The sequence below is a fragment of the Oncorhynchus masou genome, chromosome 31, assembly GCF_036934945.1.
Source record: "Oncorhynchus masou masou isolate Uvic2021 chromosome 31, UVic_Omas_1.1, whole genome shotgun sequence".
Lineage (NCBI taxonomy): Eukaryota > Metazoa > Chordata > Actinopteri > Salmoniformes > Salmonidae > Oncorhynchus > Oncorhynchus masou.
In genome coordinates this window covers 8,377,298-8,396,417 of record NC_088242.1, presented here as the reverse complement: position 1 = coordinate 8,396,417, position 19,120 = coordinate 8,377,298, and the positions used below count along the sequence as shown (strand labels likewise).

General features: G+C 46.7%; 1 protein-coding gene across 1 annotated transcript in view; it reads right to left on the bottom strand.

Moving 5' to 3' along the window:
• LOC135523389 (fatty acid desaturase 6-like) overlaps positions 1–17,957 on the bottom strand; it is a 30,405-nt gene extending 12,448 nt beyond the window's left edge. The window contains exons 1-4 of the mRNA XM_064950029.1: positions 16,500–17,957; positions 4,898–5,064; positions 4,609–4,789; positions 2,420–2,607 (exon numbers count right to left, since the gene is read on the bottom strand). Of these exons, the coding sequence (XP_064806101.1) occupies positions 2,420–2,607; positions 4,609–4,789; positions 4,898–5,064; positions 16,500–16,779 (816 nt within the window). The 5' untranslated portion in view covers positions 16,780–17,957. The remainder of the gene's footprint in view (positions 1–2,419; positions 2,608–4,608; positions 4,790–4,897; positions 5,065–16,499) is intronic.
• Positions 17,958–19,120: the final 1,163 nt, after the last annotated feature.

The window sequence follows — 19,120 nt, the reverse complement described above, 5'->3', positions numbered from 1 at the left end:
AGTACCAGGGAGGATGGTGACAACAGTACAGGGACAGTCACAGTGGGAGTACCAGCGAGGACGGTGACAACAGTACAGGGACAGTCACAGTGGGAGTACCAGGGAGGATGGTGACAACAGTACAGGGCCCGAGAGGGACAGTCACAGTGGGAGTACCAGGGAGGATGGTGTCAACAGTACAGGGCCCGAGAGGGACAGTCACAGTGGGAGTACCAGGGAGGATGGTGACAACAGTACAGGGCCCGAGTGGGACAGTCACAGTGGGAGTACCAGGGAGGATGGTGTCAACAGTACAGGGCCCGAGAGGGACAGTCACAGTGGGAGTACCAGGGAGGATGGTGTCAACAGTACAGGGACAGTCACAGTGGGAGTACCAGGGAGGATGGTGTCAACAGTACAGGACCCGAGAGGGACAGTCACAGTGGGAGTACCAGGGAGGATGGTGACAACAGTACAGGACCCGAGAGGGACAGTCACAGTGGGAGTACCAGGGAGGATGGTGTCAACAGTACAGGGACAGTCACAGTGGGAGTACCAGGGAGGATGGTGTCAACAGTACAGGGACAGTCACAGTGGGAGTACCAGGGAGGATGGTGACAACAGTACAGGGACAGTCACAGTGGGAGTACCAGGGAGGATGGTGTCAACAGTACAGGGACAGTCACAGTAGGAGTACCAGGGAGGATGGGGACAACAGTTCAGGGACAGTCACAGTGGGAGTACCAGGGAGGATGGTGTCAACAATACAGGGCCCGAGAGGGACAGTCACAGGGGGAGTACCAGGGAGGATGGGGACAACAGTACAGGGACCGTCACAGTGGGAGTACCAGGGAGGATGGGGACAACAATAGAAACACAAACAGAGCAACAACATACTATTAGGGGAAGATGTTTTTCACAGTATTCCCATTTTAGTGCACTACTTTTGACACAAGCGTCCTCCCCCCACCCTACCTCTACCCCACCTCTACCCCATGGGTTTAACTACATCAATAATCACTGATTCATTCAATCCCACTTCAAGAAAACCTTTTGTACTCATTAACACAATAGACTGGAAACGAAAGGCTTCGTCTGGGAAAGTTATGCATGAATGGGTTTTTTCTGTAGCCTTTGAACTCCCTGAAATGTTAAAATTCCTGGTAGAAGCTGTGAGGACACAATGCTGCATTGTGAAGTGTGGAGGGGGGGGGGGGTTCTACTAAAGACTGAGTTTACAGTTTGACCCAAATACTAATCAACCCAAATAATGACCAGATCAGCAACTAACCATTTATTCCTGACTTTGATGTTATAAAATCAAACTTTATTTGTCATGTGCAGAATACAACAAGTGTAGACATTACCGTGAAATGTTACCTTACAAGGCCTTAACCAACCGTGCAGTTCCAGGAAGAGTTAAGAAGATCTAGTCAAGTGTGTGTGTGTGAGAGTGTGTGTGTGTGTGTGTGTGTGTGTGTGTGTGTGTGTGTGTGTGTGTGTGTGTGTGTGTGTGTGTGTGTGTGTGTGTGTGTGTGTGTGTGTGTGTGTGTGTGTGTGTGTGTGTGTGTGTGTGTGTGTGTGAGTGTGTGTGAGTGTGAGTGTGTGTGTGTGTGAGTGTGTGAGCGTGTGTGTGAGTTTGAGTGTGTGAGTGTGTGTGAGTGAGTGTGTGAGTGTGAGTGTGTGAGTGTGAGTGTGTGAGTGTGAGTGTGTGTGAGTGTGTGAGTGTGTGTGTGTGTGAGTGTGTGTGTGTGTGAGTGTGTGAGTGTGAGTGTGTGAGTGTGTGAGTGTGAGTGTGTGAGTGAGTGTGTGAGTGTGAGTGTGAGTGTGTGTGAGTGTGTGTGTGTGTGTGTGTGAGTGTGAGTGTGTGTGTGTGTGTGAGTGTGTGTGAGTGTGTGAGTTTGAGTGTGAGTGTGTGAGTGTGTGTGAGTGTGTGAGTGTGTGTGAGTGTGTGAGTGTGTGTGTGAGTGTGTGAGTGTGAGTGTGAGTGTGTGAGTGTGAGTGAGTGTGTGAGTGTGTGTGAGTGTGTGAGAGTGTGTGAGTGGGTGTGAGTGTGTGTGTGTGTGTTAGTGTGAGTGTGTGAGTGTGTGTGAGTGTGTGAGTGTGTGTGAGTGTGTGAGTGTGTGTGTGTGTGTGTGTGTGTTAGTGTGAGTGTGTGAGTGTGTGTGAGTGTGTGAGTGTGTGTGAGTGTGTGTGTGTGTGTGTTAGTGTGAGTGTGTGTGAGTGTGAGTGTGTGAGTGTGAGTGTGTGAGTGTGTGTGAGTGTGTGAGTGTGTGTGTGAGTGTGAGTGTGTGTGTGTGTGTTAGTGTGTGAGTGTGTGAGTGTGTGTGAGTGTGAGTGTGTGAGTGTGAGTGTGAGTGTGTGTGTGTTAGTGTGAGTGTGTGTGTGAGTGTGAGTGTGTCCGTCCGGGTGTGTACATGCATGTTGTTCACCATCTCACCTGGAAGATGTTAACGTGTATGTAAGGTATAGAGAACATGGCCCTGCAGAGCAGCATGCAGAGGAGGCTGCTGTAAGAACACTGGAACCCAGACACACGCATCAGTAGCCAGTATTGACAGTAGAATCCCAGGAACACCATCAGGACTGTCCTCAGGGCCTGGCTCACCGAGTGGTCCTTCAGCTGACCTACAGGACACACACAGACGGGGGGGTCGTTTGAGTGGTAGGGTGAAAGCAACCGCCTGTAGACAAGTAGAGGAGTGAACTCGGGGGGAGGCGCATCAGTAATGTGGTTTTCCAACTGCAAGGCTCAGTGAAGTTGTTCTTTATAATGACCAGATAAACATGTCTCCAACCCCAATATCACACTGACTATATGTGTGCAAAGAAAAATCCTTGAATGAGTAGGTGTGTCCAATCTTTTGACTGGTACTGTATGTGTGTACGTTGTACAATCAATTGGTGAGAGAGAGAGAGAGAGAGAGAGAGAGAGAGAGAGAGAGAGAGAGAGAGACAGAGAGAGAGAGAGAGAGAGACAGAGAGAGAGACAGAGAGAGAGAGAGAGACTCAAATATCACATTCATTTATATATATATACACTGAACACATAAATTGCGGTAATTTGGTTCCTGTTTCAGTCCTGACTTTGGTCACGTTCCTGTGTGTCAAATAAAAACAGCCTAATGATTGGTTGACGATAGATCCTCCCACAATGCAGGCGATGCTGCAGGATGAAGTTGGTGAAGAACAAAATGCAGAAACTTGCAGTCGACTGCAGTCAGAACTTCGTGACCTTTGATCACATGACTTTTTTGTAAAGTTCATGGAGTCGACATGTAGGCGCAAGTCTGAGAATTTTTCTCCAAATGATGCAATACACTTTGAAATGCGTGTTGCGTTATGGTAAATTGTCATAAGTGATCCAGTCGAAAGCCCACAGGGACATCACAGATACAGTCACAGTCAGGGACACACACAATCAGTTACAACACACAGTCAGATACAGTCACACGACAGGGACAGGCACAAGGACAGAGAGAGACAAGAGACAAGGGACAGGGACCAGAGACAGGGACCAGAGACAGGGACCAGAGACCAGAGACAGGGACCAGAGACAGGGACCAGAGACAGAGACCAGAGACAGGGACCAGAGACAGGGACCAGAGACAGGGACCAGAGACAGAGACCAGAGACAGGGACCAGAGACAGGGACCAGAGACAGGGACCAGAGACCAGAGACAGAGACCAGAGACAGAGACAGAGACCAGAGACCAGAGACAGAGACAGAGACAGAGACAGAGACAGAGACCAGAGACAGGGACCAGAGTCCAGAGACAGGGACCAGAGACAGAGACCAGAGACAGGGACCAGAGACCAGAGACAGAGACCAGAGACAGAGACCAGAGACTGAGACGAGAGACAGAGACAGAGACCAGAGACAGGGACCAGAGACCAGAGACAGAGACCAGAGACAGAGACAGAGACCAGAGACAGAGATAGAGACCAGAGACAGGGACCAGAGACCAGAGACAGAGACCAGAGACAGAGACCAGAGACAGAGACCAGAGGCAGGGACCAGAGACAGGGACCAGAGACCAGGACAGAGACCAGAGACCAGAGACAGAGACAGAGACCAGAGACAGAGACCAGAGACATGGACCAGAGACCAGAGACAGAGACCAGAGACAGAGACCAGAGACAGAGACCAGAGACAGAGACCAGAGACAGGGACCAGAGACAGGGACCAGAGACAGAGACCAGAGACAGAGACCAGAGACAGAGACCAGATACAGAGACCAGAGACAGGGACCAGAGACAGGGACCAGAGACCAGAGACAGAGACCAGAGACAGAGACAGAGACCAGAGACAGAGAGCAGAGACAGAGACCAGAGACAGAGACCAGAGACAGAGACAGAGACCAGAGACAGGGACCAGAGACCAGAGACCAGAGACCAGGACAGAGACCAGAGACAGTTCCACCATCCCAGCCTGGAGTGAAAATATCAATGTAAATAAGAAGGGGCCTAAACAATAATGTTATTGTCAGCCTTTCAAACATGATTCTCTTAACACAGGTATCAACATTTTCCTGTTTCAAAACAACAGCAGAGCATTATGTATCTTACACTGCGCACATGTAGAGGTTACACCTGGAAACACACACACGCACCCTGTCTTTGCCTCACCTAGTGCCACCAGAGGTGTGATAATGGGTATAGCCAGGGGTGCGATGAACAGGTAGACGCTCCGGGGTAGACAGGGTATCTTCCAGGTGCTGGAGTCACCCAGGCCGATCACGTTGGTGTGGGCATGATGCATCTTTATGTGGCCTGTCACACCTGCCCTGGCTGTGAACGACCCACACACCTGGATAGACAGATGGCTGAATTACTAGCTGAAAATACAGCAATTATACCATGTATCTGGTGACATTAGATCACAGATTCCCCCCCCCCCACCCCCACCCCCTCTTACCTCGATGAAGAACACAGCCCAAAAATCGTCCCAGGCGGGGGACTCGCTCAGCGATCCGTGGCTGGCCAGGTGTGTTCCCTTAATGGAAATGACAGCATGGGACACCCCCATCAGCACCATGCCCAGGACAAACACCAGGACCTGGGAGGAGCCCAGCAGCAGAAAGGCTGGAGGAAAAACGAAGAAGGGGAGATGAGTAGAGGAGATGAGGAGAGAGGGATATAGGGACGGAGAGGTGTAGTTGAGGAGAGAGGGATATGTGGAAGGAGATGTGTAGTTGAGGAGATAAGGAGAGAGGGATATGGGGAAGGAGAGGTGTAGTTGAGGAGATAAGGAGAGAGGGATATGGGGAAGGAGAGGTGTAGTTGAGGAGATAAGGAGAGAGGGATATGGGGAAGGAGATGTGTAGTTGAGGAGATAAGGAGAGAGGGATATGGGGAAGGAGAGGTGTAGTTGAGGAGTTAAGGAGAGAGGGATATGGGGAAGGAGAGGTGTAGTTGAGGAGATAAGGAGAGAGGGATATGGGGAAGGAGAGGTGTAGTTGAGGAGATAAGGAGAGAGGGATATGGGGAAGGAGAGATTTAGTTGAGGAGATAAGGAGACTGTACCGGTTGTCGTCGGATGTGGAATAACCGGACCAAAGCGCAGCGTGGTAAGTGTTCATGCTTTTAACTTAAACTGAACACTATAACAAAATAACAAAGAGAGTAAACGAAACCGAAACAGTCCTGTCAGGTGCAGAAAACACTAAACAGAAAATAACTACCCACAAAACATAGGTGGGAAAAGCTACCTAAGTATGGTTCCCAATCAGAGACAACAATAGTTAGCTGTCCCTGATTGAGAACCATATCCGGCCAAAACAAAGAAATACAAAACATAGAAAAAAGAACATAAGAATGCCCACCCAAATCACACCCTGACCAAACCAAAATAGAGATAGAAAAAGCTCTCTAAGGTCACGGCGTGATAGAGTGAGGGATATGGGGAAGAAGTTGGGAGGAAATGGGGTCTACCAAAGGGTGGAGAGTTTACACGTTGTTCTAGACGCAAATATTCCACATTATAGAATGTAGAACAGGCAAACATCTAGCCGTTAGCGTTAGCCTGGTCCCAGATCTGTTTTTCATGTCTTGCCAACTGCTAGTGTCATTGTCATGACAAACAGCTCTGTGACCAGGCTACATGAATAAGCATAAAAAAAGATCTTCATTGGACCATTTTGCAACACAGTTCTACTCCATTCTACTCCTGCCATTTGAAACACAGCTTAGAGAACAGCTTCCCTGAACATTCTATTCTGCTATCAAGCACGTGGTATCCGTTTCTGGTCCTGACCCTTCTCCTCTGGGGGACCTTGTTTGGCCAGATGACTCAAATCTGGGATTACTTTACAGCCATAATCCTTCATGTTTTAGTACAGTGGATTTCTCACTTCCCTTCTCCCTGTGTATTTACAACACATCTGCATGTTACACAGGATGTGGTAAACCTATACAAATATGTTTTACCTTTTATGACTATAAGGCGTTAGCCTGGTTTAACCAGACTAAATGTTACTCTCACTATTGAACCAATTGTCAACCTGGTTGACCAGGCTAAAACCCAGTGAGCAAAATAGTTTGAAAAGATGTCATTTCAACCAGTTTTGCGGTTGTTAGACTGATGTATCACGACTCAGGATATGACCCAGACAAAGACACAGGAGGTTGATCGGTTCTCGGGATATTTATTATAATAATGGACAGGCAAAGGGCAGGTCAAGGGCAGTAAGAGGTTCGTGATCCAAGGCAGAGTCAATCTGGGACAGAACAGCAGGCAGGCTCAAGACAGGCAGAAAGGTCAGAACCGGGAAGACTGGAAAACAAAAACTTGAGAACAGGAGAAACACGCTGGTAAGACCTGACCAAACAGGACAAACTGGCAAAAGGAGACAGAGGTTTAATCCTAGACACATGAAACGTGGAAAGTATATGGAGGGTGTGGGGCAATAGAAGGCGAACAGCAGTGGGACTAAGGCTTTTAGAGATGGGGGGAAGGGCTGATAAGGGGAAGGTTTGGGAAACTCCATCCGGAGTGGAAAGCCTCTGCCCGAGACGATACTTGGAGGTGGTCTTGATAAGAGCGGACCGGGCTCTCTTCCAGGTACAGCGACAGCGGCGGACAAAACATCTGGGCAGAGGGTATGCTGACTTCTTCCTCTTGGCTGATATCCCAAGGAACTCTCTAAAGGCGAGAGACCAGTGGCCGAGCAGGGAAGGGTGTTGTGGATGTTTTCCACCCACACAAGTTGCTTGCTCCAGTTTATGGGATTGGGGGAGAGGAGGCAACAAAGAACCGTCTGATTGGCTCACCCCAACTGGCCGTTAGACTGGGGATGAAAACCGGATGACAGGCTGGCTGACGACCCGATGAGGGTGAAGATTACGCTTTCTGGAATCTGGACGAGAACTGAGGACCGTGATCAGAGACCATGTCGACCGGAAGTCCATGGATCTGGAAGACGTGCTGCATCATGAGCTGGCCGTCTCCTTGCCTGAGGGTAACTTGGGAAGGGGAATGAAATGGGCGGCTTTGGAAAACCTATCCACCACCGAAAGAATAGTGGTGTTGCCATCTGACGGAAGAAGACCAGTGACGAAGCCCAGGAATATATGGGACCAGGGGTGATGAGGAACAGGGAGTGGTTGAATGAGGCCAGCCGGAGCTTGCTGTGGAGTCTTATTCTGTGCACACACAGTGCAGGCAGCGACAAATGTAGAGACGTCAGCAACCATGGTGGGCCACCAAAAACTTTGTCGGATGAAAGCCAGGGTCCGACGGGAACCAGGATGGCAGGTCAGTCTAGAGGAATGCACCCATTTCAGGACCAGGAGAAAGGGCAGAGTCTGGGACAAACATCTGGTTACAGACCAGCCTCTCTATACCCCAGATGACTGCAGCCGATAGACAGGAGGTACGGAGGATGGTCTCGTGTCAGGCGGTGTGGCAACGGGCTATACAGGCGTGAGAGCGCATCAGGCTTCACATTCTTGGACCCAGGGCGGTAGGATATAGTCAAATTTAATTTAACAACAAGGCCCATCGAGCCTGCCTTGAGTTGAGGCGCTTAGCGGTGCAGAGATATTCCAGGTTCTTATGGTCAGTCCACACTAAGATCGAATGTTCTGGCCCCTCTAACCAGCGCCTCCACTCCTCCAACGCCATTCTGACTACGAGTAGTTCTCGATTTCCCACGTCATAGTTCCTCTCAGCGGCATTAAGACGATGGGAAGGGAAAGCGCAGGGATGCAGCTTTTGGTCCTGGGCAGAAAGCTGGGACTCGACCTCCACCACAATTAAATAAAATGGGAGCTGAAGTGAATCAATGCTTGAGGAACACCTGGTCAGCTGCTGGAGACCACGTGAACGGAACCTTGGGAGAGGTGAGTGCTCAGATAGGGGCTGCTGTAACCCCGGATGAAACGGTGGTAAAAAAAATGAGAAAACCCCAGGAAACGTTGCAGCTGCACTCTGGATGCGGGGTGAGGCCAATATACCACAGCTTCCACCTTTTCAGGTCCATCTGAATATTTCCTGCAGCGATGACGTATCCTAGGAAGGAAATGGTGGAGTGATGGAAGTCACATTTATCTGCTTTAACAAAAAGCTGATTCTCCAGGAGACGCTGAAGGACCCGTCGGACATGAAGGACATGCTCTTGAGCTGAACGGGAAAAAACAAGGATGTCGTCAAGGTAGACAAAGACAAACCGGTTCAACAGGTCACAGAGCACATCATTGACCAGGGCCTGGAACACTGCGGAAGCATTGGTCAGTCTGAATGGCATAACAAGGTACTCGTAGTGCCCGCTAGCAGTGTTAAAGGCTGTCTTCCATTCGTCTCCTTCCCATATCCGAACCAGGTGGTAGGCGTTCTTAAGGTCCAACTTCGAGAAGATTGTCAGCCCCTGGAGAGGCTTGAAAGCTGAGGAGATGAGTGGTAGAGGGTAAAGTTTTTTAACCGTGATGTCATTAAGGCCCCGATAGTCGATACACAGGCCCAGGGTTTTGTCTGTCTTCTCCACAAAGAGAAATTGACACAGTTAACTTCTTGAAACTCCCCAACCCGGATCCGGGTTTGTGACTAAGCCTCAGGCTCATTAGCATAACGCAACGTTAACGATTTCTGAAAATCGCAAATAAAATTAAAATAATGCGTTTGCTCTCAAGCTTAGCCTTTTCTTAACAACACTGTCATCTCAGATTTTCAAAATATGCTTTTGAACCATAGAAATGGACTAATTTGTGTAAGAGTATGCAAAGCTAGCATAGCATTTTGTGTAGCATGTAGCACGCAACATTTTCACAAAAGCCAGATAACCAAATAAATAAAATCATTTACCTTTGAAGAGCTTCTGATGTTTTCAATGAGGAGACTCTCAGCCACATACCAGATGTGCAGTGTTTCCTGAAAGCGTCTGTGTGTAGGAGAAATCGTTCCGTTTTCTACATTGCGCCTGGCTACCGAAACGAACCGAAAATGCAGTCACCTACAACGTGAAACTTTTTCCGGATTAACTACATAATATCGACCGAAACATGGCAAACGTTGTTTGGAATCAATCCTCAAGGTGTTTTTTCACATATCTCTTCATTGACATGCAGTTCGTGGAAGCTTGCTTTCCTCTCTGTGTCCCATGGAAAAATACTGGCAGGTGACTTTTGCGCACCAATTTCGGCGCAGGACACCGGGCGGACACGTGGTAAATGTGGTCTCTTATGGTCAATCTTCCAATGATCTGCCTACAAATACGTCACAATGCTGCAGACACCTTGGGGAAACGACAGAAAGGGTTGATTCATTCCTCTTGCGTTCACAGCCATATAAGGAGATCATGAAAGACAGAGCCTCAAAAATCCTTGTCATTTCCTGGATGCCATCTCATCTTGGTTTTGCCTGAAGCTCACGTTAAAGGGCACGCACAGAGAAGATCTTTGTATTTCTGGACACGTCAGAGTGTTTTCTTTCGAACAGTAGCAATTATATGCATAGTCGAGCATCTTTTTGTGACAAAATATCTTGTTTAAAACGGGAACGTTTTTCATCCAAAAATGAAATAGCGCCACCATAGATGTAAGAGGTTAAAGTAGCTTCCGGGCACCTTTCAACCACCTTGTTAACCTCCACCACATACTCCTCCAAACTGAGGCAAGCGGTGGATTATTGCTCCCACACCGCCATAGCCCAGGTAAGGGAATACCCCCCTGAAATGGACAAAAATGAATGGGAAACCATTGGCATAGTACAAACCATGTACACAATGGCCAATACCACCCAAAACGGCGTTGATTCATGCAAAATGTATTTCAAATGCCATATGGCAATTGCCAGTTGTAACACTTCAAAAATCCAACAGGTGGCGTGTGCGCTCCACCGTGGTTTTTCATATTGAAAATGGACCCCAAGTCAACATCCAAAAGCCAAATTTTGAAAAAATTTATTTTTTGTCAAAAACTTATCACCCCTTAAAAAAGTGCTTTCTGGACCGTTTTTCGAAATTCTTTCGCTTTTTTTGTCAATTACACATGTGTAAGAACTGTATGAATATACTTTTGTCCAATTTTATTATCATAATTTTTTATTTTTTTTACTTGCGCATTATTGCATGTGTTTTCTCCATTTGCAATATGATTTCATAGGAAGTCAGAAGTCAAAAGTCAATAATTGCAAAATTTCATAAAAAACTTCACACACCCCTAAAAAAGTGCTTTCTGGAATGTTTTTCGAAATTCTTTAGAATTTTGTGTCAATTACACACGTATAAGAACTGTATCAACATACTTTAGTCATATTTTATTATCAAATTTTTTTAATTTTTTTTACTTGTGCATAAGGCATATGTTTTGTGGGGGCCAAATGTCATAAGAAATTTGACATGCTCAAAAATCCTGCAGAAATGCAAAATTGACTGGCCTGATGAACTCGGGATGGCCGGGCAGTGATTGTTGTTCCTTTCAATCACTCGTGGTGTTGAATTCATCATGTCCATTTGTTTATGTTTTCTCACTTTTGCAAAGTCACTGTGCATTTGCAATATGGTTAACTGGGCATTCACCATCACAAATTTGTCATGCTATAAAAATCGTTGGGTTCTGTCTCTATGGGCCGAGACGGTCACAATGCACCTAGTCTTGTGACTCTGGGACATTTCTAAATGTCGCCATTTTCGTAATGGTCAAAATGAATTGAAGTCATTGCAAATGTTCGAGGCTGTTTCTCGGTCCGAGAACCTTCTAGAGCGCCGTAACTCACCACGCACTATCGACCTGAGGTCTAGAACAGGATTCTAAAGTTTCGGAACTCTAGGTCTGACGGTTCTTTAAAAATTCCAACAAGGTTAACTAATGCAGGGAGTGTTTGTCTCTACGCACCCCAATGGGTCCCTACTTCCAAGCTGTGTGTGTGTGTGATTTAGTTTTCCTTTGAAATTTTATGGGAAAAATGACTGATTTACAGTTCATGGGGGTTGCCTAATAACATATATGAAGTTTTGGAAAGATCTGACTTTTTTAACCCCTCGAAACAGCCCATGAGACACCAATTATGGCACTTCCGGTTGGCACAGGAAGCTATAACTCAACACACATCCTCATTGGGGTATTCTATTACAGAATCCTGAGTTTTAAGTCTTTACCATTAAAACTGACTGATTTACACAGGGTTGAATGCACTATGTCTATCAAACTGCAGGCAGGTTATGGGTATACACTTTTAGGGTGATTTTAACCACTTCCGGTTGGTCCAGGAAGCTTAGAATCGACACAGGTAGACCTTATAGTGGCCTGATGGACTGGTACCGAAGACAGGTTCATACAGCATTCATAACCCATATAGACTCCAGGTTGAATTTAGGGGAGCAGGCAATGTATTCCTATGGGGAGAGAAGTCAATGCAAACTGTTTTTATGTAAACACCTTCTTTTAACTGTGAAGGGTTAATGTCACACGGTCAAGGTTAGGCTTGCACAGATCGGGAGGACCTTAGGAACAGTCCTGTGTTTGAATTGTCCTTCTAAACCTAACGGTTCCGCCGCTGTCACCCAAAATCAAATGACATTGTGGTGCAGGCTTCATTGTGGGCCTATTTTTCTCATGGTCGCTGCGCTCAGACCGAGCGAGCTACGGTCAAGCGGGACGCCTCGTTGGACTCGGCACAGTCTGGACAATATGGTGATGCCATTTTTTGTGTTGATTTCAGAATGTCCATTTGGTAATGTTTTCTCACCCTTTCAAAGTCACTGTGCATTTGCAATATGGTTAACTGGGCATTCACCATCACCAATTTGTCATGCTATAAAAATCGTGCAGGAATGCCAAATTGACTGGCCCGATGAACTCGGGATGGCTGGGCAGTGATTCTGGTACCTCTCCATCGCTCATTTGGGTTGATTTCAGAATGTCACTTTTGGTGATGGTACCTCACCGCTTAAACATATTGCAAATGGACAAGAGTCACCTACAATTCACCGTCCATCAGTCAATTTGATATCATTCAAAGCTAACTATTGGAGGCACTGTCAGTCTCTACGCACCCCTATACGTCCCTCCATCCAAGTTGTGTATCTGTGTGATTTAGTTTTCCTTTGAATTTTTATGGGAAAAATGACTGATTTACAGTTCATGGGGGTTGCCTAATCACACATATGAAGTTTTGGACAGATCTGATTTTTTTAACCCTTCCAAACAGCCCCTGAGACACCAATTATGGCACTTCCGGTTGGCACAGGAAGCTATAAGTACACACATGTCTTGATTGACATAGAAACTTACAGAATCCTGAGTTTTAAGTCTTTACGTTGAGAATTGACTGATCTACACAGGGTTGAATGCAGAGTCATTTTCACCTTTGCTGGTGATGTACATCCAAATACCTTTTGGGTGAATTTAACCACTTCCGGTTGCTCCAGGAAGCTTAGAATCGACACAGGTAGACCTCATAGTGGTCTGATGGAATGTCATAGAAGACAGGTTCATAAGGCATTCATAACCCACATAGGCTTCAGGTTGAATTTCGAGGTGAAGCCAATGTATTCCTATGGGGAGAGAAGTCAATGCAAACTGTTTTTAATGTAAACACCTTCTTTTAACTGTGAAGGGTTAATGTCACACGGTCAAGGTTAGGCTTGCACAGATCGGGAGGACCTTAGGAACAGTCCTGTGTTTGAATTGTCCTTCTAAACCTAACGGTTCCGCCGCTGTCACCCAAAATCAAATGACATTGTGGTGCAGGCTTCATTGTGGGCCTATTTTTCTCATGGTCGCTGCGCTCAGACCGAGCGAGCTACGGTCAAGCGGGGCACCTCGTTGGACTCGGCACAGTCTGGACACTATGGTGATGCCATTTTTTGTGTTGATTTCAGAATGTCCATTTGGTGATGTTTTCTCACTCTTGCAAAGTCATTGTGCATTTGCAATATGGTTAACTGGGCATTCACCATCACCAATTTGTCATGGTATAAAAATCGTGCAGGAATGCCAAATTGACTGGCCCGATGACCTCGGGATGGCTGGGCAGTGATTCTGGTACCTCTCCATCGCTCGTTTGGGTTGATTTCAGAATGTCACTTTTGGTGATGGTACCACACTGTTGAAACTCCCCATCCCGGATCCGGGATCGTGAATAAAGCCTCAGGCTCATTAGCATAACGCAACGTTAACGATTTCTGAAAATCGCAAATAAAATGAAAATAATGCGCCTACTCTCTTAGCCTTTTCTTAACAACACTGTCTTCTCAGATTTTCAAAATATGCTTTTGTACCATAGCAATTCACTAATTTGTGTAAGAGTATGCTAAGCTAGCTTAGCATTTTGAGTAGCATTTAGCACGCAACATTTTCACAAAAACCAGATAACCAAATAAATAAAATCATTTACCTTTGAAGAGCTTCGGATGTTTTCAATGAGGAGACTCTCAGTTACATAGCAAATGTCCAGTTTTTCCTGAAAGCATCTTTGTGTAGGAGAAATCTCTCCGTTTTGTACATCACATTTGGCTACCGAAACGAACCGAAAATTCAGTCACCAACAACGTCAAATTTTTTCCGAATTAACTCCATAATATCGACCGAAACATGGCAAACGTTGTTTGGAATCAATCCTCAAGGTGTTTTTCACATATCTCTTCATTGATATATCGTTCGTGGAAGCATGCTTTCTTCTCTGAATTCCATGGAAAAATACTTGCAGCTGAGTTTTGCGCACCAATTTTGGCGCAGGACACCGGGCGGACACCTGGTAAATGTGGTCTCTTATGGTCTCTCACCGCTTAAACATATTGCAAATGGACAAGAGTCACCTGCAAGTCACCGTCCATCAGTCAATTTGATATCATTCTGACACCAAACTGATACAAACTGACACCAAACCCACTTTTCCCAACTCGTTTAGGAGCCAAGTATCACATACTTCAGAGCTGGCCCAAAATTCACAACGCCTTCGGTTCAAACCATTAAAAAACCATAAAACACATAGTTACTTTCTAGCTGCGGGTCCAGTTCGGACATTATGTGTAGGCCTATGTGAGGCGACCCCGAATCCCGAGTTTCGGCTCAATAGGTCATTCGGTGCCCGAGTAAAACCCTAATTGGTGCTGAAAATTCACTTTTTTCAATTACTTGCTACGGGGTCCTTGAATGAGCTATCGGATAGAAACGTTGGGGTCCATCTCTATGGGCCGAGCTGGTTTCAATGCCCCTAGTCTTGTGTCTCTGAGACTTTTCTAAATGTCGCCATTTTTGTAATGGTCAAAATGAATTGAGGCCTAGACGCCATCTTGTTCGGGGCCAACTGCCCATTATGCCAAACCTATGCTCACCAAGTTTCGGCTTCAAAATATTTTCAGTTTTCGAGATATGGCCCGTCGTGATTCGTGATGTTTTGTCAAATTGCAATATGATTGCTTATGCCCTCTTGTGGGATTTTCCGGCATAGCGGAAAAATGACCAAAATTTGATTATTTTATAAAACGAAAACCGAATGTCCGACCAAGTTCATTTGATGACTTCCCGGTAGGTCTGGCCCTCCCCGAATTTTAAAAATGTTTTCGGACGTCTAGTAAGGGACAGTACATTTGCAATATGGACTTTCTCACTAACCATACGGAAAATGTCGAAATGTTCCCTTAAGGTATGCAAGGGCCCTCCCGGACACCAGCGTTATCAGGTACGCTGTTTTTCAGCGAAACAAAGAGGGCTGCAGCTCAAAGATTAGGGAGCATTGAGAGAGAAACGCCTGTCAGGTTCCCGGATCTCCAGCGTAGCGCTCCGGAGGAGGTAAGCGGGGTTCTCGGGGTGCCGGGGGAGGCTGGGGAGAAGCGCCGCTGGTAGCGGGGTTACTGAGAGTCTGGGGGTTTACCCTAGAGGCTTGTTGCCTAGTAGATAACCCGAGGAATCGCAGCTCCTTGGAAGAGACAGCGTTGCGGAGCTGGTCCGAATCTTCTGGGTCAGTCATATTATTCATATTATCACGACTCAGAATATGACCCAGACGCAGACACAGGGAGCGGATAGTTCGGTTCTCAGAATATTTATTACAACAAAGGGACATGCAAGGGGCTGGTCGGGGGCAGGCAGAGGTTCGTAATCCAAGACAGAGTCAATCAGGGACAGAACGGCAGGCAGGTTCAGGTTCAGGACAGGCAGAAAGGTTAGAATCGGAAAACTAGAAAACAAGAACTGGAGAACTGGAGAAAAGGGGAAACACGCTGGTAAGACCTGATAAAACAAGACAAACTGGCAACAGATAAACAGAAAACACAGATACACAGGGGATAATGGGGAATATGGGAGACACATTGTGGGGGGTGGAGACAAGCACAAGACAGGTGTTTCAGGTCAAGCTGTGACCTGGTGTCTTACCTGGTGAACTGAATATGGTAGAACTATGTTTACCTTTAGTATATCATAATGCCATTTAGTAGACACTTTTATCCAATGCGACTTACAGTCATGTGTGCATACGTGGACCCAGCAGCAATCGAACCCACAATCCTGTCATTGCAAGCGTCACGCTCTACCAACTGAGCCAGAGAGGACCACTATAAAGTCTGTGAGACGGGTGTATGTATTGCGATGTGCAGGTAGATGTCTTACCTTGGGATAGGATAAAGGTGTATGAAGTGTGTGAGACAGCTGTATGAAGTGTACGAGACAGGTGTATGAAGTGTGCGAGACAGGTGTATGAAGTGTGCGAGACAGGTGTATGAAGTGTGTGAGACAGGTGTATGAAGTGTGTGAGACAGGTGTATAAAGTGTGCGAGACAGGTGTATAAAGTGTGTGAGACAGGTGTATGAAGTGTGTGAGACAGGTGTATATAGTGTGCGAGACAGGTGCATGAAGTGTGCGAGACAGGTGTATGAAGTGTGCGAGACAGGTGTATGAAGTGTGTGAGACAGGTGTATGAAGTGTGCGAGACAGGTGTATGAAGTGTGCGAGACAGCTGTATGAAGTGTGCGAGACAGGTGTATGAAGTGTGTGAGACAGGTGTATGAAGTGTGTGAGACAGGTGTATGAAGTGTGTGAGACAGGTGTATGAAGTGTGTGAGACAGGTGTATGGATTACCTGGAGGTAACAGGAGAAAGGCCAGGACCAGGATAGTGATGTCGATGCCTCGCCTCTCCCACCAGCTACTCTCCTTCACTGTCTTCTGAACCAAACGGGTCAGCTCCATCATCAGGGACTCTTTCTCCGTCCCCTTTCCCCCTTCGTTCATCATCTCTACATTCTCCTTAACAGTGTTAATTTGGAATAAGGCCTCTCGACCCTCCCAGGCTTTCGCATCCACCTCTCCTCCTCCTCCAGCCCTCTGTTCTTCCCTCCATTCCTCCGGTACATTCTGCATTTCAGCTCCCTTATGTGCCTCCCTCCTGACCAACAACAAAGTACGGTAAAAGAGACAGTGCTCGGTGTGTGCAGCGGCTGTATGGACGGACTCATCGGCAGCGGCCAGACTCTGAGGATAGTAGTCTGGACATTGTGTCCTGAACACAAAGGGTCCGGACTTAAGTAAACATGACAGGAAGTCTCTTCTGAGAAGTTCAGCTCCTTTACAACCACTCCGACGGTTCTCACCTTCCTTTTGTCCTTTTAATACAAGCTGCGGTGTGTACTCCCCTCCTCTTCCTCTCCTCTTTCCCACTTCGCCTCTTCTCCTCCTCTCCTCCTATGCTCCTCTTCTCCTCTTCTTCTCCTCTAATCTTCTCTTCCCCAACACACTGTGTACTTCTCTCTTTCCCTGTCCTCCTCCTCTTCTTCTCTGTTCTCTCTCCCCCCTTTATCTCCTCTCCTCCTCCTCTTCTTCTCTGTGTTCTCTCTCTCTCTCCTTTCTCTCCTCTCCTCCTCCTCTTCTTCTCTGTGTTCTCTCTCTCCTTTCTCTCCTCTCCTCCTCCTCTTCTTCTCTGTGTTCTCTCTCTCCTTTCTCTCCTCTCCTCCTCCTCTTCTTCTTGTGTTCTCTCCCTCTCCTTTCTCTCCTCTCTTCCTCTTCTTCTCTGTGTTCTCTCTCTCCTTTCTCCTCTGTGTTCTCTCTCTCTCTCCTTTCTCTCCTCTCCTCCTCTTCTTCTCTGTGTTCTCTCTCTCTCCTTTCTCCTCTGTGTTCTCTCTCTCTCCTTTCTCTCCTCTCCTCCTCTGTGTTCTCTCTCTCTCCTTTCTCTCCTCTCCTCCTCTGTGTTCTCTCTCTCTCCTTTCTCTCCTCTCCTCCTCTGTGTTCTCTCTCCTTTCTGTCTCCTCCTCTGTGTTCTCTCTCTCTCCTTTCTCTCCTCTCCTCCTCTGTGTTCTCTCTCCTTTCTGTCTCCTCCTCTCTCCTTGTCAGGTTGTTCCTGTAGTGCAGTCCTTGTTTAATACAGCAGCTCTGGGGACGTCCTGTGACTTCGATGGGTGTGAGCTAAGTGAGCCGGGGCAAGTCCCAGTGTCACACACCACACACAAAGCCATGAATACTGCACGGACACGCGACTCTATACCCTGCAGCTGCTCAGCGCCAGAAATGATTCTGCTGCTTATTCCCTCTCTCTTCACCGAAGCTCCTCGTGCATACTGCAGGTCCCTCCCCTGCAGTCCTCGTTTCCCCTCCCCCTCCTTTCTTTCCTCCCTCTCTCATCCCTGTTGTAACCTTGGCAGAGGGCCTGGGAAAAGGAGGAGGACGGGGAGTGGGGGAAAGGGGGGCTAAGTCAGGAGGAGAAGATTAGCAGCAAATGTTTAGTGCTCACTGTGTAGAGAGAGAGAGAGAGAGAGAGAGAGGGAGAGAGATAGAGAGAGAGAGAGAGAGAGAGAGAGAGAAAGAGAGAAAGAGAGAGAGAGAGACAGAGATGAGTAGATGAGTGTTTTAATGGGCTGTTGGCCAGTGTTCTTTGCTGGCCAGGTACAGTGTTGGCTGCAGTGCTCTTAATGATTTAAGGGAATAGTATCTCTGGTGGGATCCTGAGTGAACTGGACTACCACTAAAACTGCTTTAGCAGAGTGCAGGGTTGTGTTAAGTTGAGCTCACTGGGCAAAATGTTTCGCAATAAAAAAACGAAAATAATAGTTCTCACCATTTAAAAAAATATTTTCTCTCTAATTGAACACGACCCAGGGGACATCAGAGCACTAGGCTAATCAGACCTTCCCTCTACATCAACTCTGTCTTGTTCTAATCAGAACAGGAGCTGTCAGTCATGTTATCACACTGTAACACTGGTGACAGAAACAGTAGGAAGACCTACCCAGCGCAATCATCTTTGTAATTACAGTTGTAATGACCAGGATATTAACAATCTGCATCAAAAAAGTTACTTCATTAATTGTAATAAACATTTTTAATAACTGTTGTGGGTGAGAGTACATCCAAACATGACTTATGTTGTATTCCAAAGATTCTATCCACACATCTTCGACTTCCATTAGTGAGTGCATACATAATCATTGAAGTGACATACAAAACGCATTCAAATCAAATTGTATTTGGCACAAGCGCCGAAAACAACAGGTGTAGTTCACCTTACATTGAAATGCTTACTTTACAAGCCCTTAACCAGCAATGCAGTTCAAGAAATAGAGTTAAGAAAATATTTACTATAAAAACTAAAGTAAAAAAAAAAGTGACACCAGAAAATTACATAACAATATCTGTTATATACAGGGGGTACCGGTACCGAGTCAATGTGCGGGGGTACAGGTTAGTCCAGGTAATTTATAAAGTGGCTATA